This window comes from Balaenoptera borealis, assembly GCF_965194805.1.
Source record: "Balaenoptera borealis genome assembly, chromosome: 8".
NCBI lineage: Eukaryota > Metazoa > Chordata > Mammalia > Artiodactyla > Balaenopteridae > Balaenoptera > Balaenoptera borealis.
Window position 1 is genome coordinate 27,274,856 of NC_138865.1, and position 26,280 is coordinate 27,301,135.

Genomic DNA, 26,280 nt, shown 5'->3' on the forward strand with positions numbered 1-26,280 from the left:
CAACTAAAGGCTGAAAAGTAGCCCAGAGACGCAACATAAAAAGCACAGTCTAGATACTGTCAATGATAGTTAGAAATACAAAGGGTGGGTCTCATCCACATGGGACATGTACAGGTGGCTTTAAGGGAGAAGACAGAGAAATTGTGAAAAGTGATACAACTCCAAATGCAAAGTGGGCCTAAGGTCATAGCATAAGATCAGCACATTTCAATAGCGATTGAAAGTTTTACATATTACCATATTTGACATTCAGAAAAGCCAAATGAATCACCAAGAAAGGATTAAGATGATGTACTCTGATAAGGCAGCAATCTGGCCAAAATATTTTAGAATATTTAACATGAAAAAATAGCTTCACACAAAAAAAGTTGACTGGAAAGTTATCAGCCTGACCTGGACAGCACCTTAGATACTTCACATGCTGCCACTGGTGAAACTAAGGTCGAGGTCTGGTACCTAAAGGGAGCAAATGGGAGGCCTGTGCTTCCCAGTGTTGTTGGGAAGGCTGGGAACAGGCTGCATGGTGCAGGTCCTTTGCACACACTGGGCCTGTCAGCCTTCCATAGGCAGCTTGTCCTAAGCGGTGATTCAAAATGGGTGTTTATTTAGCTGCTTGCCATATGCCTGGACTTTGCAGTCAAGAACTCTCCTGGTGTTTATGATAGAAAAGATGGTAGCTGTGAGAAAGTTGCCAATTTGTTATTCATCCCAGTTTTCTACCTGAGATCTACTTTGCTGTTGGAATGTCTGCTGGATGCTGGTCCAAAGGGAAGAGAATTTTAAACAGAACTTTAGAGAAAACCAGCCTTGTGTTACGGATCAGTCATACCATCCTGGTTCACCCACCACCCCCACTTAAATGAATGGGAAACCTTGAATCTTTAGTTTAAATGTACCCTTGAGTGTCCATAGATATACTCATTCATCTTGACTTTAATATTTTCCCAAAGATTATGTCTGTCTGATTCAGTAATTTTTTCCCCTAAATTGAGGTATAATTCACATTAACAAAATTCACTCCTTTAAAGTGTATAATTCAGTGAGTTTTGGTATATTCACAAGGTTATGCAACCATCACCAGTTTCTAACTCCAGAACATTTTCATCCCCGCCTCCCCAACCCCTGCCCCGTAAAGAATCCCTGTTCCCTTTAGCTACTGTGCTGTTGGGGAGAGGTGGGCATGGGTAGGAAGATGTGGGACTCCCAACACAGGTCAGTCTGTGGAAGTGCCCATGAAGATGGCAGAGGTGGAGGCCAGGTGTGGGACAGGGACCACAGGCAAGGCTCAGGGAGGAGGGAGTGGTTGACTATGCAGCTCCATCTGTGGTGCTGGGACAAAGGTATTGGTGGGGCCATGAGGACTTGTGCTGGATTCTGGTGGATGAAGAAGAATCCAGGGTGAGGAAGGACACAGACACAGGCTGTTCCACAAGGAGCCCTTGTTGCCAGGAGAAGCAGGGAAACAGTGGAGCTGCCAGTGAGGGATATGAGGTGCTGGAATTGGGTGTGTGCAGACGGGAATGGGTACAAAGGATGGTGGCCAATCCTCAAATCATCATGGCATTGGGACAGACTTAGGTGGATGGTGGCAGAGGCAGCTGATAAAGTTAATTTGTAAATCAGGACCCATAAAATGGAAGTTACCCCTGAGGCCTGGCCCACGGCACAGATCTAAAGCTAAGTCAGCCTGCATATCTGGACAACACCTAACCCCAATCATAGTCCTCCAATTCAGCTTTAATGAGCTCACAGTACCCTAGAAAATGGGATCTCCTAGCCAATCCTTCCTTGTTTTTGTGTGGGCTCTTTAACAAGTCTATAAAACTCCCTTGGGAACAGTGTTCCCCTGCTTGTGAGGCCCTGGACTTCCCCAATTCATGGATTGTTTCATTTGAATAAAGCACATCAAACTTGTTACTCAATTATATTGCTTTTGTCATTTGACACCGTACACGGACTCCAAGTTGCTGGGTGTAGGAAGAGGAGGGAGAGCCCACCTACCTGTAGGCCTGGGTTGGGGCATCACCTGTAGCAGCTCTAGGCTGGGGGCCTGTGCAGCTCTGGGAGGGTGTGCAGCCAGAGTCAAGCTAGGCATCCACACTGTGCCCCACACCCAAAAGTCCTGAGACAACTGTTCCAGTTGTTCCCAACATCAGAAGGCTTAGAAATGCCTACAACATCTGCACTCAGAAGACAATTTGCTCTTATTTTAAAGATGAAGCTAACAAACGTTAAGTGGTTCCTCTGTGCCAGTCACAGGTGCAGTTTCTTTTTTTTTTTTAAAAACATCTTTATTGGAGTATAGTTGCTTTACAATGGTGTGTTAGTTTCTGCTTTATAACAAAGTGAATCAGCTATACATATATCCCCATATCCCCTCCCTCTTGCGTCTCCTTCCCACCCTCCCTTTCCTACCCCTCTAGGTGGTCACAAAGCGGCTATGCGGCCGCTTGCCACTAGCTATCTATTTTACATTTGGTAGTGTATATATGTCCATGCTACTCTCTCACTTCATCCCAGCTTACCCTTCCCCCTCCCTGTGTCCTCAAGTCCATTCTCTATGTCTGCGTCTTTATTCCTGTCCAGGTGCAGTTTCTTTACACACATTTTACATCTATATAATCACAGATGTCACATAATGATGTTATGGAGTGAACAAGTGTACGGTTTCGGGGGCTCTGAGGCCATTCTGCCCAGGTGGGACCCTCTGTTATCTCCCTGCAGGCTCACCCACAACCATTACACCCACAGTCAGTGGTCCGTTTCTAGAGTGAGCAGTAGATACGATACCCGTCACCCCTGGACACTCAGTGGGCGTTTCCCCAAATGGGGCCATCTTCCTGCTTTACCAAAACATAACATTCCAACCAGAAAATTTCAGATGTCCCCAGCTCCCCTCTGTGCCCGTCACAGCCCCTGCCCCCACCCCCAATCCCCAGTCTGTCCCTGCTTCAAGTCTTGGCGGTTTGGAGAGTAAGACCTCTTGGGCTGCAGATGGGCCTCAGTCCAGGTCTGACGTCGCCTCATGATGCTACATCGGGAGTGCCACAGAAATGCTGCCGTGCTTTTGGGGTGACCCAAAAGTCACCCTTTTCCCTCTGTAACTGGTATTTTCCAAGGGGACATCATGAGACCAGGCCACTGTCTGGCTCCTCAGCCAGATGTCCACTCACCAGCCTGGGCCTGCTGCTGCCTCACAGCTGAGTCAACCACACGAGGGTTGCCAAAGGGTGACAGTCTGTCTCCATCATTCCTTCCACATTGACGAGAAGATTTCCACCAGAAGAACGAGCTCTTACTTCTCCCTTATTTATTTATGTTTTATCAGTATTGACCCTAACTTATTCAACAGGTACCAGTGTTTCTCCAAGGAGCTAAGACCTGGGCTCGTTGCTCGTGGGGCTTCAGTGCATCCAGGCCCTCTCAGGGGAAAGAGCTTGGTAAGACAGGTTGGTGTGACACACGCACACACCACAGCCCCTTCGGAATCCTTCTGCACATGCATATTAACAAGCAGGAGATCACCCCAACACCTCGGTCCACCCCTCAGAATTCTCTAGCCTTCTTTCTTCTGTGGCTCTAAAATCACTCTATTCCTAGGAAGGAATAAAGTTTACACATATAATCCTTCTATAACTTCCCTGTTTAGAATGGAGAGGGAAAGGTTAGGCAAGCAAAATCAGTCATATGTACAGCCAAGAAACATACACCATGCAATCAATCTGAAGGCAAGTGTACCCTTAAAAGATCAACCCCATTAAGATTACTAGACAGTAAACATCACTTCAGGTGGGGATACAAGTCCAAACAGTAGTTCTGTTTTTAAGATTGTTTTTTTCATTCTAAGCTAATTGGGTAGCAATTGTATGCTTTAAAATGTAGTCTGTTCCCTCCCAGACTGATAATTAAAAAGGCAAGCCAAGTTGGTTTCTTTTAAAATAGTCAGAAATGATAATTAAGCTGAACGCACACACACATAAAAACATAATAATCAATGCTAGAAACTCTTTAGAGGTAATTTCACAACTTTCTCTTCGTAAAGTTTTTAATATGTAATTATGCAAGCAAAATAATGAAATGCAAGCAGATAATGAAAGTAATATTCCAGATATTCACTGGCAATTTTATCATTACTAAGGTTAAAACTCTCTCATTATTTCATAAATCTCAATGTCCAAAGCATTGAAACTGATTATAATTTAAAGTAACTATGGTCTAATTTAAATTTTTTCATAGAATCACAGACTTTTTGAGTTTTTAAGGTGTTTAGTTTCTTTTTCAAAAGACAAGTTACACACCCACACTGCCACACACAATTTATCGATCTCTTAACATTTGCAGGCCCTATGCACTTGAAATGCATTAGCTCATTAAATGTTCACAGCAGTCATATGAAACCATTGGTATAATGCCCATTTAAATGAAACTGAGGGGACTTCCCTGGTGGCACAGTGGTTAAGAATCCGCTTGCCAATGCAGGGGACACGGGTTCAAGCCCTGGTCAAGGAAGATCCCACATGCCGCGGCGCAACTAAGCCCGTGCGAAACAACCACCGAGCTTGCGCTCTAGAGCCCGCGAGCCACAACTACTGAGGTCTGCACGCCTAGAGCCCGTGCTCCCCAACAAGAGAAGCCACTATGCAATGAGACGCCCGCGCACCGCAACGGAGAGTAGCCCCTACTCACTGCAACTAGAGAAAGCCTGCGCGCAGCAACGAAGACCCAACGCAGCCAAAAAAAATAAGTAAATAAATAAATTTATTTAAAAAAAATAAATAAATGAAACTGAGGCTTGAAAAATTAAGATACTTGCTCAAGATTGCACAACTAGTAAATTGATTCAAACCTAAGGCAAACGGATTCCAAAACCTGAGCTCATAAACAATTCTACCATTTAACATTTCTAAATTCAAATATAGTTGTAATACACAGGTCAAGTGTGATTACAATCAACTTGTAGCATAATTCATGCTGGCAACTGATTTTGATGGTAGGAACAGAAACATATTTGTTGGGAAACATAATAGCCCCTACAGGTTTGTTCATATATTCCATGTGGTATAAGACTTAAGTCCCCAACAGTAAAGGGCTCCTCATCTAGTGAAGGCAACTTATTGTGTCTATTTTTTTTTGGGGCGGGGGAGAGGGGGTGGCCCGCACCATGTGGCTTGTGGGATCTCAGTTCCCCAGCTAGGGACTGAACCCCGGCCACGGCAGTAAAAGCCTGGAATCCTAACCACTAGGCCACCTGGGAACACCCCTGTGCTTATTTTTATTAGAAGTCCACAGTTTTCTCTCCAGAGGAGTCAGGTTGCAGTGTCCAGGCCCTTTCTGGAGGTTCCTAGCTTTTTCACATAGGCCTTCTGTCAGGGTGAGGATGGACTGACTCTCATATAGACTTTCTACTACTTCTTCTCCTATCCATAGTCGCTCTATCAGAGCTTCCACAGAACAAATCAACTTCCTTCAAGGGTTAGGTCTCAGCTTTCTCCGGTCCTCATCAAACAACACACTGTTATCTGCTTCCTGTATGTCACTGCTGCCTTCCTCTGGCCTATTCTTCATCCTTGTAAATTATGTCTTTTAAAACACTCTCTACTGTCATTTCAGAAGGGTTTTAGCAGGGTGCTCAACAAAGGCAGTGTGTTTCAATTGTCCATTTTTGAGGCCTTCCATGTTTATATTTTCAATTTTCCCTCATACTTGATGAATAGTTTGGGTACAGAATTTAAGGTTTAAATAATATTTAAATTACATTTTATATATAGAGCTAATGATATATGTCTAAACTTGTATTCTAGAGTCCTATGTTAAAATGCCTTCAGTTTTTAAAATGGGAAGAAAATATATGAACCATTGTCAACTCATGTCCGTACAAACAGAGAAACCCCCCACCCCACCTCTGGGACAAAATGAAATAGGGCACAAATAATCTATGTAAATAAAATTTTAAATGGTTGAAATTTTGGGGGCTTCCCTGGTGGCTCAGTGGTTAAGACTCCGCCTGCCAATGCAGGGGACACGGGTTTCAGCTCTGGTCTGGGAAGATCCCACATGCCGCGGAGCAACTAAGCCCGTGCGCCACAACTACTCAGCCTGCGCTCTAGAGCCCGCGAGCCACAACTACTGAGCCGGCGTGCCACAACTACTGAAGCCCACTCGCCTAGAGCCCATGCTCCGCAACAAAAGAAGCCACCACAATGAGAAGCCCATGCACCGCAACGAAGAGTAGCTCCTGTTCGCCACAACTAGAGAAAGCCTGTGTGCAGCAATGAAGACCCAACGCAGCCATAAATAAATAAATAAATAAATAAATAAATAAATGGTTGAAATTTTGTATTACATCAAATCCTGATGATTTAAGGAAAAATAAAATAAAATGAATATTAGGCAAGAGAATTAAAACGTGAGAGGGAAAACAAACCTTGGTAAAATAGTCCAAAGGACGATAATAATTTATTCTATTTGCACAATACTTTTAACTTTGCCAGGTCTTTATACATTTAATCACAGGATAACTTTATGAGTCAGGGATATAAAATTATGCCCATTTTAAAAATAAGAAAAAAAAAAGGCTCAGAGACTTGCAAGGCTGCTCCAATGACCCCAAGCCCAAAGTAAAGAAGCCAAGCTGAGCTGGCCTCCTGACCCCAATGCCTTTCTTGAAGCAAATTTCAGGTGACCCACAGTCTGGCTCAGTGCTGATCAAAGTGAGGGAGGTCAGAGTGAATTCACCCTAAAACCAATAAGGCTTATGCTTCAGGGACCAACACCCACCCCCTCATACATGGGTTGCTTTCAAGCCCCTCTACTGAATTTTTATTTTAAAAACAAACTTTTTAAAAACAGTTTTAGACTGACAGAAAAATCGGGAGGATAGTAGAGAATTCCTATATGATTAACATCTAATATTGGTGTGGTATATTTGTTACAATTAATGAACCAATCTTAGGACATCACTTTTATAACTAAAGTCTATACTTTATTCAGCTATCTTAGTTTTTGTTTAATGTCCTTTTTCTGTTTCAGGATTCCCACCCAGGATCCCACATGACATTTGTGAGAGAGATAGGAAAATTCACCTAGATCCTTACTCTATACACCTCCTTATGTCTTGCCATGGGTGTAAGTATTTTGCTTATTATTATTATTATTTTTAATAAGGGGCTCCCATTTTTCCCTTAAAGGCTCAAGAGAAAATGCATAGTTGTTTTTTGGGTCTTAGAATAACACACGTCTTGTCATCTGGCCACAAATGATATAAGCATCCCCTTCAGGACTGGGCAGTAGGAAGGGGCCAGCTGATCCTGGGCTTGACTTGAGATTCAAAACAGGTAACAGGAGAGTAGCAAACACGGAAAATGCTTTCATTTATGCATTTCTCTATAGACCATCCATGAATTGGCAAAACGCATCTTGTAACAATTCAAATTTTCAGCATGGAGTATCTCTTAAATTGATTGAGGGCAGAAGGATTTTCTTTGCTGCCTTGTCCTGAAACTGCTTTATTCTCCTAGAGGACCTCTTTATTATTTTTTTTAATGTTTGTTTATTTATTTATTTATTTATTTTGGCTGCTCCAGGTCTTAGTTGCAGCATGTGAACTCTTAGTTGTGGCATGCACGTGGGATCTAGTTTCCTGACCAGGGATCAAACCCGGGCCCCCTGCATTGGGAGCGTGAAGTCTTACCCATTGGACCACCAGGGAAGTCCCTAGAGGGCCTCTTAAGTAAAAGTATTTCAAGATCATCCTCTCATACATGATGAGGCCTACACACATGATGAACTTGGATTGACTAATTCATTCACTCAAAATGATTTGCAGAGTGTCTACTGTGTGAAGCTATTGTGGACTGTCAGACCTGTTTTTCTTTGCCTGGCAAGCTTTCTTATTACCCCTCCTCTGGTAAAAGACCTGTCCCTGTTCACAGGATTGGCTCAGGTCATCACAGACTGTCAGCTCCTCACAAACAGCATATGATGTGTCCTGGGCCAACTGACAGGTAGATGCTGGGAGGACAAAATCTTTTCCTACAGGGGTTGCTCAGCAGACAGCCTCTTCCAGGCTGTATGAGGCCCGTGTGTTGTCCTGACAGAGAACCAGCAGAGAACCATGCAGAGATGAGGGCCTCTCAACGGCAGGGAAAATCCTCTTATCTTGGTGAGATCCCCAAGCGCAGGCAAACTTTCTTTGATTGTCTGAACTACTCCAGCCCTCTACAACTACTGGAGTGACTAACTTTCCTTTTTTTTTAAAAAAATTATTTATTTATTTATTTATTTGTGGCTGTGTTGGGTCTTTGCTGCTGCGCGCGGGCTTTCTCTAGTTGTGGTGAGTGGGGGCTACTCTTTGCTGTGGTGCGTGGGCTTCTCATTGTGGTGTCTTCTCTTGTTGCGGAGCACAGGCTCTAGGTGCGTGGGCTTCAGTAGCTGTGGCACGCCAGTCCAGTAGTTGTGGCTCACGGGCTCCAGAGCACAGGCTCAGTAGTTGTGGTGCATGGGCTTAGTTGCTCCGCAGCGTGTGGGATCTTTCCGGGCCAGGGCTCCAACCTGTGTCCCCTGCATTGGCAGGCGGATTCTTAACCACTGCACCACCAGGGAAGTCCCTAAATTTCCTTTTTTGCTAAGCCAATGTGAGTTAAGATTCTGTCCCATCCTCTGTCACTTGCATTGAAAGAGCTCTAATAAAAACCACGGGCACTTTGTTATATGCTGGATATGTCCTGGTGAACAAAATAACACTGAGCATCAGGAAAGTACAAATAAAAACCACAATGGAATACCACAACATAAACACCTGAATGGCTACAAACAACTGACAAAACCAGTGTTGAAACTGAATTGAGCAACTGGAACCCTCACACCCTGCTGGTGAGAGTATAAATGGGCACAGTTACTTTGAAAAACTGTTTGGCAACACCTCAAAGCTGAACATACATCTGCCCCAAGATTCAGCAACTCTACCCAACATAAACATGTACATGTGTCACCAAAAGACATGCACACAGCAGCACTATTTACAATTGCCAGGACCTGGAAGGGCCCAGGAACAGAATACTGGGTGAATGCTTTGTGGCTTATCCACAGGACGGAAGGCTATATGGCAACGAGGTGAATGATCACCAGTTATACTCCACATGGACGGACCTCATATGGACACCGTTTGCAGTGACAGGTGCCAACCCTGTCCTGTAGAGTCCTGTGGCAGGTGGGTGGGCCCTGGCCCTGGCACTGTGGAAGAAATGACAGAAGGGCGCACAGGGGCTCTGGGGGCTGCTCTTGCTCTGCTTCCTCTTCTGGCCGGTGGTTCTATGATTTTGTAAGAAATTATCCAACTGTATATTTATGATATGTGCCCTTTTCTGTGTCTATATATTTCAACAAAAAGTTAAAATACAAAAGACAGCATCCCTGAGCCCATGAAGCATACGATCTAGTGGAGAAGACAAACATTAAACAAGTAAATACACGAATGCCTCCCCTCTACCACTGCCATCCAGCGTGGAGAATGCTTTGTTCTTTTCTTCATCTGGAAGCTCTGTAGCCATCAAGAGTACTTTGCTGTCTCTTTTGCGTCTTTTCCAACTCTTGTCATGTCTGTCCTGAAGAGCAGTGACCATAAATGCATGAAATATTGTGTACAGATGTTCCAGGATTTGGGACAAAGAACATAAAATCTATTTTCTTTTACCTGATCTTCCTAAATTAAGACTAGCAATCTGCAAGCCTTTCTTGATGTAGAGGTATCTGAAATACTGTTTTGGGAAGCAGTCAATATGTCTTTTCTTGGGTCACGATTAATAGCCAAGGGCACATCTTTTTGTTTTTTTTGGTTGCTGCGCAGCATGTGGGACCTTAGTTCCCTGACCAGGGATTGAGCCCGGGCTCCCTGCAGTGGAAGCTCGGAGTCTTAACCACTGGACAGCCAGGGAAGTCCCCAAGGGCACATCTTTTGATAAGTATTTTCTGGATTTTTTTTTTTTTCTTGAAGGTCTTATCTTATGCACAATAAATTTTTATTACTTTTATGTGTGCTCTGGATAATGTTTTCAGTGCATTCCCACCCTCTGGGTATTTCAATGTGTGGAAATGCTTAAAGTTGTCTGAAAATATGGAGATCTTACTGTTGACTCCCTCTTGGCTCATTTACATAGAAGTGCAATTGTTTAACACTTCTCTATTCTGAAAATATGGTCACATGATTTTGTTCAACTGGAATTAGTTGAATCACATTTGAAACAAAAAAGGGCCAAAAGATGCAGCTTAGAAATTTTTGTTCCATGAAAATTTTACTTGTAAAGACATTTGTTTGAATGTTTATAAGCTTTCTACTTATCTTTCCTAATCTCTTTCTATTAAAGTTCAGCTAACTTGTACATTTAAATAATATTTGAAGAAACATACTAATTTCCAGAGGCTGAGGCTGACCAAAGAAATGGAAAAGGCCTCCACAAACTTTAGCTTTATTTGGGAATAGAGAGACATCGTGTTGAAGGGCTGGAGGGGAACTCGGGCCCCAGGACCCCAGAGGCTTGCACAACTGTCCAATGTGGATTATGCGCCCAGCAATAAGAGAAAATGGAAACAGAGGATGTGAGCCAATAAAGTCAAGCTTTTTTTTTTTTAAAGATAAAATAGCCAAAGAACAGATTCTAATTTCCTAAAGGTCATACTTTAGCCTCAGACAAACACATATTCCATGCTGTTTTAAATATCAAAAGCTGTAAGCAGAGCATTTACACATTTGTAACAGAAAGAGGGTTCTTTACTTACAAGTGCCATAAGCACTGAATACTAACCAGATGTAGTTTACTGCCTCTTATAAAGAAGAAAACATACAGAGAAGAAACCAAAGTTTGAGCTTGAAAAAAATCTTAAAACAAGTGGTTAACAATTTGTTATACTAACAGAACTAGAGGAGTTGAAAGCCCTTTGCTGAAGCATGCCTCCACTGACACACTATTAGTGAACTTGCTTAAGCAGGGCCCTCTTGTTTCTTCCAAGAGCACTTGCAAATATATAGGCTTTTCTGCCCACACCTTTGTATGTGAAAGTGATGATGTTCTGGTAGGATGCTCCTAAATGACTGGCCTGAAGACCCTGACTTATGCAAACATGGTTATGAAGGTCTGAAAGCATTTAATTAATTACAAGAGAAAGGTGATTACCTCAAACATGTTTTTCCGAAGTAACCAATCTTCAAGTTCTTGAGGCAAGAAATATAATCAGCCTTTTCTTTTGGGGGGTGGGGTGGGCAGTGATGGTGATACTGTGCAGTTCGTGTTTATCAGAAAAATACACTATTTTAAACATGTTAAAAACACTGTAATCAAAGATTGGATAAAGACTAATAGAGTCAGGAAATGCAAACATATGGTTATTTTCAATTTAAATTACAACTAGACTTTGTAAGATAAGGTAGTTTAGAAATGCATTCAACAACAATTTGAACTATCATAAATAGCTTGAAGTAAAATAGTTCAGGGTGAAAAATAGATCTGCAGGATGCTTAGTTTGAAATCTACCTTAAAACCATACAGAACCACTTCAGATCCACTAGAGTATCTATTATAAAAAAGACAGACAGTAGCAAGTGTTGGTGAGAATGGGGAAAGTGGAAACCTCAGACATTGTTGGTGAGATGTAAAACGGCACAGCCACTTTGTAAAACAGTTTGACAGTTCCCTTTTTCCTCTTTTTTAAATGTCCTTTATAAATTCTGAGATGATACATTCACATACAAAGTAAAGTTATAATTGTTCCTTTAAACCTAGTCCCTCTTTTCACACAGAATCCTGTCATTCAAATCTTTCTGCACTGGACAAACAACTGAGGATATCTGACAAGGTAACATTCTTCTCTTTAAATATAGCATCTATTTCATTCTCTTTGTCTGGAACTCTCATTAGATTACGCTGAACCACCTAATTCCACGCTTCTTAACTGAACTCATTTATTTTCCATCTAACTACCTTTCTGTTCTTTGGGTGATTTCTTCAAATAAATCTTCTAATGTTCTCTTTAGTAATATTTAACGTGTTGTTTGACTTATCCACTGGTTTCTGCATTTTTAAAATTCTAATCACATTTAAAAAATTTAGAGTCAATTTGTTTCTTTTTCCAATAGGCTTTTGTAAAAAAACTGTCCTATATTTTAAATTAGATCTATTTGTTTAGTTATTACTTTGATATCTTAAACCTTGTACTTTGTAGTTTTTGTCCAGATTGTTCTATAATTCTCACTTAACAGAAGTTTGTTTTATGCAATTAATGTATAATTTTTAAAAAAATATTTTTTTAATTTATTTATTTTTGGGCTGCGTTGTGTCTTAGCTGCGGCACGCAGGATCTTTTGTTGCGGCGCCCAGGCTCTTCAATGCGGCGCATGGGCTTCTCTCTAGTCATGGCACACAGGCTCTGTAGTTGCGGCGCATGGGCTCTTTAACTGTGGTGCACGGGCTCCAGAGCGCATGGGCTCAGCAGTTGTGGTGCACGGGCTTAGCTGCCCCGCGGCATGTGGGATCTTAGTTCCCGGACCAGGTATCGAACCCTCATCCCCTGCATTGGAAGGTGGATTCTTAACCACTGGACCACCAGGGAAGTCCCAATTAATGTACAGTTTTTTAATGTGCACTTGCTTCATCTGGGGTCATTTTTGTCTGTGAGTTATGTATGTGTGAGAATTTCCCTCCAGGTAAGTTTCAGGGTGGCTTTTCTCAGAGCCTGGAGGAGTCCCTGTATCTACAATTTATATTCCTTTCCAGACTTGGGCTTCTACCTAGCCCACACGTAGGCAAGGTAAACTGAGACCCTGTATATATATCTATGTCAGGGATCTGAAGAGGTGAGTTTCTCCACCTGCCAAGTTCCCTGCAGCTTCTTTGGGGTGGCTGGCAGTTTTTCCTCTTCCTCTTTCAACTGACGGAAGTGTTTGAGGCCCCAAGCTCTGGGAGGAGGATCCACCCTAGCATCTGATGCAGCCCAGGCTGTCCTCCATCTCTGACCCAGGGCCCAGATCTGCTCTGAGATGCTGTGGGCTGGCCAACACCAGCTCCTGCTCTCGCTTTGATTTTTCTCCTTATTTCTGGCTCTCAGGACATTTTTACTTCTTTCTTTTGAGCTTGACTATGTACTTAAAACATGTTGTACTTAATCCAGAATTTCTGTAAGATTAAAATGGCAGGGGAGGGTACATATGGTCATCTCGGCCTGCCATATTTCTTTTTTTTTTTTTTTGGCCGTGCCACGAGGCATGAGGGATCTTAGTTCCCCGACCAGGGATCAAACCTGTGCCCCCTGCAATGGGAGTGTGGAGTCTTAACCACTGGACCACCAGGGAAGTCCCTGCCGTATTTCTTTAAGTCTCCTCTTGCTTTCTTTTTGGTGAGAAATATCACATTTTCATTTCTCTTTAATTATACAAGTAATTAACAAATGCAGTCTCACTATAAAAATTAAATGGTCAAAGCTAAGTTAAACTCTTCTTTGATATAAGCCCAATTCTAGTCTCCACCCCTCTCTCCCTGGATGAGTATCTTGCAGATCTCTTCTCATATTACAGATCTCTATGGACCCACAACAAATAGGAAAGTTACACCTCAATTAAAAATACCTCAATAGAGAAAATTTAATAAATACAATCATACTACACCATATTGTTTTCACATTTCTTTTCTTCACTCAACAATGTGTATTGAAGAGCTTTTCCTGTGAAGATAGAGTTGCTGTGTTCTTTTTAATGACTGTGTAGTATTCCACTGTGAATAATTTTCAAGGGTGTGTCAGCCTATGAGGGAAAAGTTCCTCAAAGGAAGGGGGTGCTTTCAGAAGAAGGAAGGGAAGGTGCTGGGCACCAGACAACTGATGTCCACCCTCTACTACCATGTTCTACCAGGCACTCATTGCTACATACTCTAAGTATGGTGTTGAGACCATTCCACAGAACATGATGGACACCCCCCACCAAACTTGGGGTCGGATGTCGACATTGATGGTTCCACACATTGCAAGAGGGTGTGAAGAGATTTATTACTCACATAATGAGGATTCTGGGAGGGAAGGGCAGCTAGTGTCCAGCTGTGGATGACAGTCATGAAATGAGCCAAGTTGATACTGGGGGCGGGGGGCAGTGGAGTAGTGAGGAAGAGTCCCTGAGAAAATATGAGGAAGCAGGATTAATTACAATGGTTTGATTCAGTCTTTGATTCCTATCTGACATGGAGCATAATGCTTGCATAGGGTTTGTGATGGTTCAAGAAACTGAACTAAGATGGATGGACTTGGAGGGCATTACACTAAGTGAAAGAAGTCAGACAGAGAAAGACAAATACTATATGATATTACTTATATGTGGAATCTAAAAAATACAACAAACTAGTGAATATAACAAAAAAGAAGCAGACTCACAGATACAGAGAACAAATGAGCGGTTACCAGTGGGGGCATGGGGAGAAGGGTAATATAGGGGTGGTGGAGTGGGCGGTACAAATTTTGGGTGTAAGATAGGCTCAAGGATGTATTGTATAATACAGGGAATATAGCCAATATTTTGTAATAACTGTAAATGGAAAGTAACCTTTAAAAATTGTATTAAATAAATAAATAAACTGAACTAAGGAGAGTCATCGAATTGTAGACAGAAAACATGGTCACTGCTAAGTGCTTGATTATTGCTATTTCTCCCTTCCAAAGACATAAATAAGCCATTTTCAGCATGAAAGCAGTTAAAATTTACTTTCACTGTTCTGAATTACAGATATCAAATGGCATACCAACATAAATAGATGATGGCATGGCTCCTCCTGCAATCGTGCTGGTGATTTCATAGTGAAAATATTGTTTGTTTCACTAAAGCCTGCTTGAAATTCGTCAGTTTAAAAGCAAAACAACTCTTAACCAGAGAGGAATTTGCTTTTTGTGTGTTATAACGAATGGTTTTTAACCACCTCTAAAAAAGAAAAAAAAAACCTCTCAGTAATTTAAGTATATATTCAGAAAAAATTAAATAAAGCAACCACAGTCCTTGAACATTGTATATAATAATTAAAGGACAATTCTCATGAGAAAGAGCTAAAAATTATATAAAATCTCAATAATTGGGACTTCCCTGGTAGCCTACCAATGCAGGGGACACGGGTTTGATACCTGGTCCGGGAAGATCCCACATGCTGCAGAGCAACTAAGCCCGTGCAACGCAACTACTGAGCCTGCGCTCTAGGGCCCGCGTGACACAACTACTGAGCCCGCGTGCTGCAACTACTGAAGCCTGCACACCTAGAGCCCATGCTCAGCAACAAGAGAAGCCACTGCAATAAGCCCACGCACCTCAATGAAGAGTAGCCCCTGCTCGCCACAACTAGAGAAAGCCTGCACGCAGCAACAAAGTCCCAACGCAGCCAAAAATAAATTTTAAAAAAAATCTCAATAATCACTTATAAGTATTGTTGTAAATGAAACAAACTAAAAAGAAATAATCAGTAAATATTTACTGACAGATTAATAGGCACAAAGCTTGCCTTAGGCTATACAATAGAGCACTCCAACAGTACAAAGATGTTCTCTTCAGGAAGTAAAGATAAATACATGCTGATTGAAGAAAGTTATATTAAATTTTAATAACTTTTCTCTTTCTTACAAAAGCTTTACCTGGGCTAGTCTATGTGAAAATACTTTTGGTAAATATATTTAACTCTGTACTATATTATATCACCAACACCCAGCCAAGCTTTTATGACCTGCACTTGCCCTAGAGTTCATAGTTGATAGGACCAGGGGTGAACACATGACCCAAGCTGGCTAAATCAGGTTTTCTGGAAAAATCTGAAATTGAGGGCCATACCACCAATCTGGGAAGTTGCTTGAACTGAAGGTAAATAGGCTTGGGTTCTTTGAAATGGGCCATTGGCCACATGCCTGTCAACACAGTGGGAGCTGTCCTGCAGAAGGCAAGACCTACTGAGAGGAGAATGAAGTGAACATACAGAAAATGGTAGAGATGATTTAACTCAGAAAAAGAAAGCAAGATGAGAGTCCGTGAGGACTGCCTGGACCATGAGGGTGACCTCATTCCTGGTCCCAGGCCCTTGGGAACCCCTAATGCCCTTCAATAAGAGGGTATTCTCAGTGTCCTTTCAATACACCCATGTTGTACTTAGGCTTATTTGAAGTTTCTATTACTTGCAATCAAAATGCATTTACAAACAAAATGGTCATTTCAATTCCATTAGTGACAATAAAGAGTATGGGATGGATAAGGGAGATATTTTTGCAGAAAGACTATCTAGGTCATCATGAGTGAACATAGATATTAAAAGAGAGGCAGAATCAAGCTCTGAATTATTTGTTCTTTGCCTTTGGTCAATCTCCTCAGTCCTGAAACAGTTCTTTTTAAACAATTTTTCCAGCTTTACACTTATTTTCCTATGGAAACAATTCAGTGACCTCTTCATTCTGCCATAGTTGGAAGTTCCACCACAACTGACTTTTTAAATTTTATTAAAAATTTTTTAATCTCTTTGCCTCTTTTTGATTAGCTTTTTAAAATTTTGCTTTTTCCCATATATTAGCTGGGATGTCACATGCTCTATTTCTGTATGTCAAATGGTTACCTTAGATATTTTATCATGCATACTCATCAAAGTCCAAATTAATCCATGTCTCAATCCTCCTCATGAACAAAGGACTTTACAGCGTTTTAATTTCAGTCACACTTGTACTTTTGAATTCTAGCTTAAAAAAAAAAGACTTCACTTGACATTATTATGACTTTATTATATGGTCACTGTTTGCTGTATTTACCATATTCTTTGCTCCTCTTGCTTCTTACATCTCAAACTTTCTTAGATCATTTTCCCTCTGCCTGAAGAATATCCTTTAATTCTAACATGAACATCTGTTAGAGGTAAATTCTCTCAGTTTCTACTTGTATGACTTTCACTTTTATTTTTTCCAAGTTTTATCGAGATATAATTGACATATAAGACTTTATTAGCTTAAGGTGTACCATGATTTGATATATGTATATATTGCAAACGGATCACTGCTGTGCCATTTTAATGCATGTTTCTGTATATACATGTGCACACGTTTCTTTCGAATATATACTTAGGAGTATGTGTATCTTCAACTTTTATAGATAATATCAAAGTGTTGGTACCAATTTACCATCAAACAGCAGTATATGAGAATAGCTATTGTTCCATATTCTAACAATTGGTACTATCAGTCTTTTTACTATTAATCATTTTGGTGGGTGTGCAATGGTATCTGATGGTGATTTAAAATAGATTTTCCCTCATTTGACTAGTGGAGTTGAACATTTACATGCATTTATTGGCCATTTGAATTTTGGGATCAGTCTGTTCAAATTGCTTGCCCATTTTTCCCTATCAGTTTTTGGAGTTCTTTACAAATACTGCCTGGGATATACCAAATTCTCAATAAAACACACTTGCCATATAAACTACTTATGATTGCTTTTGCCATTTAATGTACCAAGATATATCCCATAGCAGTAAACACAAATCTACTTTGTTATTTTTAAGGCAATAAGGCAAGCCACTGTATAGATATACAATATATTGTAACTTAACCAATTGTCTATTGATAATCTTTTAGGTTCTTTGTAATTTTTCACTATTTTATATACTACAATGAATATCCTTCTAAAATACTTTTGTACATTTGTAGAAGCAGAATGGCTTAATGTTGAGTAAAGGCTGATAAAATGACCTATATAAAAAAAAATCTATCAATTTATATTTCTACCAACAATGTGTAAAAGTGCTTATTTTGGAAAGAGTTTGAAAATTCTCTTCTCTTAGTTCCTGTAATTCTTGTAAACCTTGCCCAAAGGCCTGGATAAAGCCTTTATTATATATAAATGGATATATAAATAAATATATATACATATATATATAATATATGTATTCTTTTTCATATTCTTTTCCATTATGGTTTATTACAGGATGTTGAATATAGTTCCCTGTGCTATACAGTAGGATCTTGTTGTTTATCTATTTTATATATACTAGTTAGTATCTGCTAATCCCAAACTTCCAACTTATCCCTCCCCTTTCCCTCTTGGTAACCATAATTTTGTTTTCTATGTCTGTGAGTCTGTTTCTGTTTTGTAAATAAGTTCATCTGAATCATATTACTCAGCCATAAAAAAAAACGAAATTGAGTTATTTGTAGTGAGGTGGATGGACCTAGAGTCTGTCATACAGAGTGAAGTAAGTCAGAAAGAAAAACAAATACCGTATGTTAACACATATACATGGAATCTAAAAAAAAAAAAAAAAAGGTTCTGAAGAACCTAGGAGCAGGAGAGGAATAAAGACGCAGATGTAGAGAATGGACTTGAGGACACGGGGAGGGGGAAGGGTAAGCTGGGACAAAGTGAGAGAGTGGCATGGACATATATACACTACCAAATGTAAAATAGATAGCTAGTGGGAAGCAGCCACATAGCACAGGGAGATCAGCTCGGTGCTTTGTGACCACCTAGAGGGGTAGGATAGGGAGGATGGGAGGGAGACGCAAGAAAGAGGAGATATGGGGATATATGTATATGTATAGTTGATTCACTTTGTTATAAAGCAGAAACTAACACACTATTGTAAAGCAATTATACTCCAATAAAGATGTTAAAAAAAAAGAATCATTTTTTAGATTCCACATTGAAGTGATATCGTATGGTATTTGTCTCTTTCTGAATTATTTCACTTACTATGATAATCTCTAGGTCCATCCATGTTGCTGTAAATGGCATTATTTCATTCTTTTTTTATGGCTGAGTAGTATTCTATTGTGTGTGTATGTGTGTGTGTGTGTATGTGTGTATATATATATACACTACATCTTCTTTATCCATTCATCTGTCGATGGACATTTAGGTTGCTTCCATGTCTTGGCTACTGTTAATAGTGCTGCTATGAATACTGGGGTGCTTTATGTATCTTTTCGAATTAGAGTTTGCTCCGCTTATGTGCCCAGGAGTGGGATTGCTGGATCATATGGTAACTCTATTTTTAGTTTTGTAAGAACCTCCATACTGTTTTCCATAGTGGCTGCACCAATTTACATTCCCACCAACAGTGTAGGGGAGGGTTCCCTTTTCTCCACACCCTCTCCAGCATTTGTTATTTGTAGACTTTTTAGTGATGGCCATTCTGACTGGTGTGAGGTGATACCTCATTGTAACTTTGATTTGCATTTCTCTAATGATTAGCAATGTTGAGCATCTTTTCATGTGCCTCTTGGCCATCTGTATGTCTTCTTTGAAGAAATGTCTATTTAGGTCTTCTGCCCATTTTTTGACTGGGTTGGTTGTTTTTTTGTTATTGAGTTGTATGAGCTGATTGTAGATTTTGAAAATTAAGCCCTTGTGCATTACATCGTTTGCAAATATTTTCTCCCAGTCCGTACATCATCTTTTCGTTTTGTTTATGGTTTCCTTTGCCGTGCAAAAGCTTATAAGTTTGATTAAGTACCATTTGTTTATTTTTGCTTTTATTTCTATTGCCTTGGGAGACTGACCTAAGAAAACATTGCTATGATTTATGTCAGAGAATGCATCACCCAGATACCAAAACCAAAGATGCTACCAAAAAGAAAATTACAGGCCAATATCTCTAATGAATATAGATGCAAAAATTCCCAACGAAATATTAGCAAACTGAATCCAACAACACATAAAAAAGATCATACACTACAATCAAGTTGGATTCATCCCAGGGTCATGAGGATGGTTCAGCATATGCAAATCAATCAATGCAATACACCATATCAACAAAAGAAAAGAAAAAAACACACACAATCATCTCAATTGATGCAGAAAAAGCATCTGATAAAATTCAACATCCATTCATGATAAAAAATCTTACCAAAGTGGATACAGAGGGAACATATCTCAACATAATAAAAGCTATTTATGACAAACCCACAGCCAACAAAATAGTGAACAGTGAAAAGCCGAAAGCCTTCCCACTAAAATCTGGAACAAGACAAGGATGCCCAATCTCACCACTTCTATTCAACATAGTATTGGAAGTCCTAGCCACAGCAATCAGACAAGAAAAAGAAATAAAACAATCCCTTTTAAAATCACATCAAAAAAAAAAAAACCACTTAGGAATAAACCTGACCAAGGAGGTGAAAGACTTATATGCTGAGAACTATAAAAACATTATAAAGGAAATTGAAGACGATTCAAAGAAATGGAAAGATATCCCATGCTCTTGAATTGGAAGACTTAATACTGTTAAAATGGCCATTCTACCCAAACTAATCTATAGATTTAATGCGATCCCTGTCAAACTACCCATGACATTTTTCACAGAACTAGAACAAATAATCCTCAAATTTATATGGAACCATAAAAGACCCAGAATTGCCAAAGCAATCCTGAGGAAAAAGAACAAAGTTGGAGGCATAACCCTCCTAGACTTCAGACAATACTACGAAGCTACAATAACCAAAACAGTGGTATTGGCACAAAAACAGACACATGGATCAATGGAACAGAATAGAGAGCCCAGAAATAAACCCACACACCTACAGTTAATTAGTCTTCAACAAAGGAGGCAAGAATATAAAATGGGAAAAAGACAGTCTCTTCAACAAGTGGTGCTGAGAAAGTTGGACAGCTGCATGTAAATCAATGAAGTTATAACACACCCTCACACCATGCACAAAAATAAACTCAAAATGGCTTAAAGACTTAAACGTAAGACATGACACCAGGAATTCCCTGGTGGTCCAGTGTTTAGGACTCTGCACTTCCAATGCAGGTGGTGCGGGTTTGATCCCTGGTCAGGGAACTAAGATCCCACATGCCATGCAGCACAGCCAAAAAAAAAAAAAAAAGAGACCATAGAACTCCTAGAAGCGAACATTGGCAAAACATCCTCTAATTAGGTCTTGAAATCCCCCCTACCCTCATAGAGAAATCTTCTCCCTCTCTTGAATTACTGTAATCGTTTCTTAAATGGAGCCCTGCCCCTAGACTTGATCCTTCCACTCACTTCATAAGCCAAACTACAGAGTTATCCATCTATTGATAAAATGCCAAACTGGTTATGCTCCTCTCCTGTGGCCTTTGGGTAAAGCTCCAAACCTCCAACATCCCTTTTAGAGCCTGTGGAGATCTGGCTGCTTCTCTCCTGCACTCAGTCCTCCACACCTCACAATCACTTTCGCTTCCCAAAAGATGCCAGTTTTATCGGGCCTTTCTCCTACGCTATCCTCTCTGGCTAGAACATTCTCTCTTACCTTATCCCTCTGTATCCAAACTCTTATTTAACTTTTAAGTTTCAGTTTAAATATGTCTATAGTCATATTTAATCTTAGGTTTGAGATGACTCCTAGACACTGAAACAGATATGTCAAGAAAGCAGCTAGAAATTTCCAGCATACAGATGGTAATACAGATGATCAAACTTACCTGGAGAGAAATTATAGCTAGAGAAGAGGTTTCAGGCCTGAGATCAAGTCAATGAAGAGGAGGAATCAGCAAAGGAGATTATTAAGTGAGGCAAGGGAGTTGGGTTGTAAAGACCAAGAGATATGAGTGTTGGAAAGAGGGGGAGAATCATCTGTGCTGAATGTTGCTAGAAACTGCCCTGACAGCTCCAGATGGGTATCTCCTGCATATTTCCAATAACACCCCACAACCCAGCCACAGAAGTGATCATACTGTTTAATACCGAGGCAGCCATTTGTCTGATCCCTTAGTAGTAAGAACTGACTTTAATTGACTGTAAGTAAGAACTTTGTCAACCTTATTTATCGTTACAGATTTCAGCAGTGAGTTCAAGATGCACTCAGTAAAAAAAACTTGTTGAATGACTTAATCACCGGGACACATACGTGTAAGTCCTCAAGGAATTTACATACATTTGGGGAAAACATATGGAAACCATTATTTATAATACAAAGCAGGGTGTAATCAGTGCTGGCAAAGTAGTACAGCCAGCGTGCAATGGCTGAACTGTGGAACGGGAGAAAGCTTCCTGCAAAAGATGATACTGAAGTTAGGGACTGAAGAAAAGAGCAGGCTATCAGAAAGTGGAGGCTTGAGGTTTTTTGGGGTTTTTTTTAACACCTTTATTGGAGTATAATTGCTTTACGATGGTGTGTTAGTTTCTGCTTTACAACAAAGTGAATCAGTTATACATATACATATGTCCCCATATCTCTGAGGCTTGAATTTTTAAAACAATAAAAAGTTGTTGTTAATTACCCCACTGTGGCAAGGCAGAGGTTATTTACATATGTTCCTGTGAGTGGCAACACTCAAACTCTTCACTCTGGCAGAAATGCAGGGTAAAGATGAGCATTGTATTTAAAAATACTATTATTTATGCATTAGTTATCTCAACAGGGTATGACCATGGATAATTTTAGTCTTCTTTACATTTTCTAGCAATTTCTAAATTTACTATTCTGCTATAATTTGCAGGGAGGGGTTTAGTTTTATTCTTTTTAAGACCAGAGTTTCATCTGGGCAAATTGAGAAAAGAACTTAATTCAAAAACGATATCTTTGTACATACACAAAAAAGTCAGTAATTTCCAGAATACTATTCATAAAAATTCCACAAATCTTAGAAGAGTTTGAAAACTGCATTCACAAATCTGGCAGAATTAAAATTAAATTTCTGTTTAAAAATGGAAATACAACATAATAAATGAAGTTAACATTAATTTTTTCCTACTCTTGGATGCTGAAAGATTCTAATGGAAATGAAAAAGATGAGATCACCCACCAGTAACAGGGAAAAAATGAGGCCATGGACAAACACAGTGTGTTTTGATTTATTAAACCGCAAGCAAGCTTCACTTCATCCCCCATGAGTGATGGCTTAACCGGTTGCCAAAGTCTTCTTTTCCACTAAATACCTTTGTAAATATTGTGGTTACTCTGATTTATAGCCATCTCCTTCAGACAGTGTATCAGTAGAAAAGAATCCCTTTCCCAACAAATGTTAAAACTACCATATGTGTAATCGTCTCACAAACCTCACGCTAAGCATGGGTTTCAGGGTTTGCAGGAGGAAAATTATAGGAAAAGACCAGTTCTGGAGGCTGTGTCTGCGGTGACTCATCCCAAAGTGGGAACGCCATATCCAGAACGCCAGAGAGAAACACCTGAGTTGTCAACAGGGGACTTTTTTAAAGATAAGAACCTAGTCCCAGAGAAGGATGTGACTCACCCAGTCCTCCCTGGGAGGCAAGAGGCCAAGATGAATTCTGGCCCTGATGCCTCTGAAGTGACGTTTACCACGTCTGCTCTCCAAACACTCAGGCAATCTGGTTTTCATCTCGAAGGCGTCTGACTCCTATGGCTTTATGGGTGTGTGGAGCCATAATGGTGATGAGAGTCGGTTTCTGCTGATGTGGGCTGCAGAACATAGTTCTACCCATCCTCCCATTTCTGCTGGGGGAAGGAGCACTGCAGGGGTGAGCTGTAAAGTGACTCTAGCTTGACTGTTGTGGAAAGAAAGAAATCAGACTAACTTGAAGTCACTCTTTGTTCTCCCATTTCTCAGCAAGTCAGGCAAATCATTTAACTCTGTGAAGCTTTAGTTTCCTCATTTAGCCTCTGTAATACTTCAGCTTTCTTCCCCTGTAAACTGGAGGATAACAAGGTACATCATTGGGTTGAAGGATTTATTGAGCAATGTGTCCAGCAGAGAACTAGGCATCTGGCACAAAGTGGAACTAGTTAATGCTGCTGGTTCCTTTGTTTCTCTTCCATCTCCATCATGTATAGGAACAGGCGAGGACCTGATTCTGCCAATGCACATACTAAAAATGTCTATTCCTAGGTTATTTTGCAACTCTACAAAACTAAGTGTTATAATAACATGCGTTATATTTTTAGCTTTGAATGCACACTCTTATGGCAAAAAATGACTTACTGTAGTTTTTAAGAATGGAAATTAAACCATAAGTACCAAATGTGATTTTCTTTGCACAAAATTTCTCCTCTACAAAATTTAACCTAAACTCTCTTGAACTCTTGTCAGAATATTACAAGTGTTAAAACAGGTTAGTTTGGATAAGCAAAACAATATCCTGGCTATAGGGACATGATATAAACTCACATCTCCTTTCAAGCCTAAACTTAAATAAACATCTATAAAAAGTAGAGAAAAAACCAAAATTTAAAACCCCTCTGAGCAGTAAAACCAGTAATTAGGTAAATTTTGCATTTCTGTATTTCCATGAGTTATCTACAATAAGGAATACAGGAGGAATAACAAGTTTTGGAGGGTAGATAGTACATCTTGTTTTTCTGGATGTGCTGATGCAATGTGTGGGAGAGATCTAAGCCAAGTTGAACAAATGGAAGTTGGCAATTTGAATATAAATCTCAGGAGACAGTTTAGAGCTTAGAATAGATCCGTAGCTCAGTGGCATATATTAAAGCAATGTGATTACTGCTCGTTTATGTTTGCTTAATGGATGAACAAGATCTTGAGGGAGAGCAAGGACAGACAGAGAAGAGGGCTATGGAGGATGGGGAACATCAATGTTTACAATGTGTAAGTGGGTGGGGTGAGGGCAGTAAAAGATGATGAGAAAGAAAGTAAGAAAGATAGAAGTAAGAACAGACTGACTTCCAAGAATAGGGCAATCAATAAGAAAATGACAAAAAAAAAAAAGAAGGCTGATTAGATAGCTTCCGGGGGCCACTGGACATTTGAGAGGACACTTTCACAACAACCATAAATGCCACAGCAGAATCGCAGTAGTAGCAGAATTTGTTAAGGAACAAATGGGAAGTTGAATACATGGAGGCATTTCCTGTAGATATTCTTTTAAGAAATTAAGGAGAAAATGGGAAGATAAAATAGATGGCAGTTTGAGGACAGCCAGACAGGATATAGTAAGATTCTTTCTGGCTTACAGAAGCTGAATATATTAGTAGGTGAAGAAGAACAAATTATGATTATGCAAAATGCCATGATACTGATTCAAGGACACCAAGATTCCATTGAGACACAGTCACTGCCATCACTGAACACCTGGGCATGAATGTCACACTCTCGAGACAGTTGAATCATTTAGGTTTAGGTCATGAATACAAAAGAATGGATACCTGGGAGGTGTGAATTCATACACAAGACTAGACTGGCAAATATTAAAGGTCTCCTCCCAATCCACAGATAAGTTTATGAAGATGCTCTCTTCAGTCATGTATGAGAACCTACTTGCTTCTCACATATTTATTTGCTGTACGTTTTTTACCCAAATCAGATTATTTCAGAATAGTTTCCTTGATTTGTATTACACTACAGTAGTACTTTGCTTATCTCAAGAGCAAAGTACATTTAGAAACATACGATATCACAGAGGACATCATTTTTGGGAATTGTGGTGTATCATGAAACCACTACACCCAAGTCCTTACCATATGATTTCTCCACTCAGAATATTTCCTTCTCTGAAAACTATGGTTTCCACTCATGATATTTCTTGGTTTGTAATCCTAGTCCCACACTTAGACCTGGGTGACAGGGTATCTCTGGAGTCTCTGAAATGGGCTCCACACTGGTCCTCCTCTGGCTCTCCCCTTCCCACTAAGCAAGGGGCCCACATGCTTTCTCACAGCTAGCACCTCCCCATCAAGGTCATGCTCTGGGCATGCACCTAACACCCCAGAGTTTCCTGCCCTAGTGGCTTAGTTTCCAGGGCCCATGCAGGCCTCTTCCCTGGCTCTATCACCCTAAGGACACACCAGCTGCTAGTGTGAGCAACCCTAGGCTCAAAGGGTTTGCTTGTATGCAGTTGAGGAGGAACTTGGAAGCATGGGCTGGGTGTCCACACAAGCAGGTCAAAACTTGGAGCAGAACATGGCATGGGGTAGGAGGGAAATGGCTACCATCCTGCTCCTTCCTGAGCCACCATATTCTTGTGGAGGCAAATTCTGAGAAGTTCAGCTTTCCAGGTAGTTATAAAGGATGCTGGACAAGGTAAGAGAATGGAGCCCCAACATAATTTATTTAACTATTTCCTAGCTTGATTTATAATTTTGCACATTTGTAATATCATATATGAACCTTCATTTGTACTCTTGCCTCAATCCCTTCATCCTTTCCAGCCTCCCCAAATGATTGTTACTGCAGCACAATAGGAAATCAAACGAAGATGAAATGAAGAAATGATAGGCCCTAGGAACACTTGTTATATCAAATGTAACCTCTTACACTTTACTCAAATCTTAATACAAGGAACGGCACTAATTCATTAGATTTTTCCTCTTATCAAGACT

The 26,280-nt window shown here is 40.3% G+C and overlaps 1 protein-coding gene across 5 annotated transcripts in view; it reads right to left on the bottom strand.

Moving 5' to 3' along the window:
* Positions 1-26,280, bottom strand: part of CENPP (centromere protein P) — a 215,329-nt gene that overhangs the window by 4,179 nt on the left and 184,870 nt on the right. For 4 of the 5 annotated variants that reach the window (XM_082400955.1, XM_082400953.1, XM_082400951.1 and 1 more), the window contains exon 6: positions 14,037-14,150. The exons of the other annotated variant lie outside the window; for it this stretch is intronic. In XM_082400955.1, the coding sequence (XP_082257081.1) occupies positions 14,037-14,150 (114 nt within the window). The remainder of the gene's footprint in view (positions 1-14,036; positions 14,151-26,280) is intronic. 5 annotated transcript variants of the gene reach the window in all.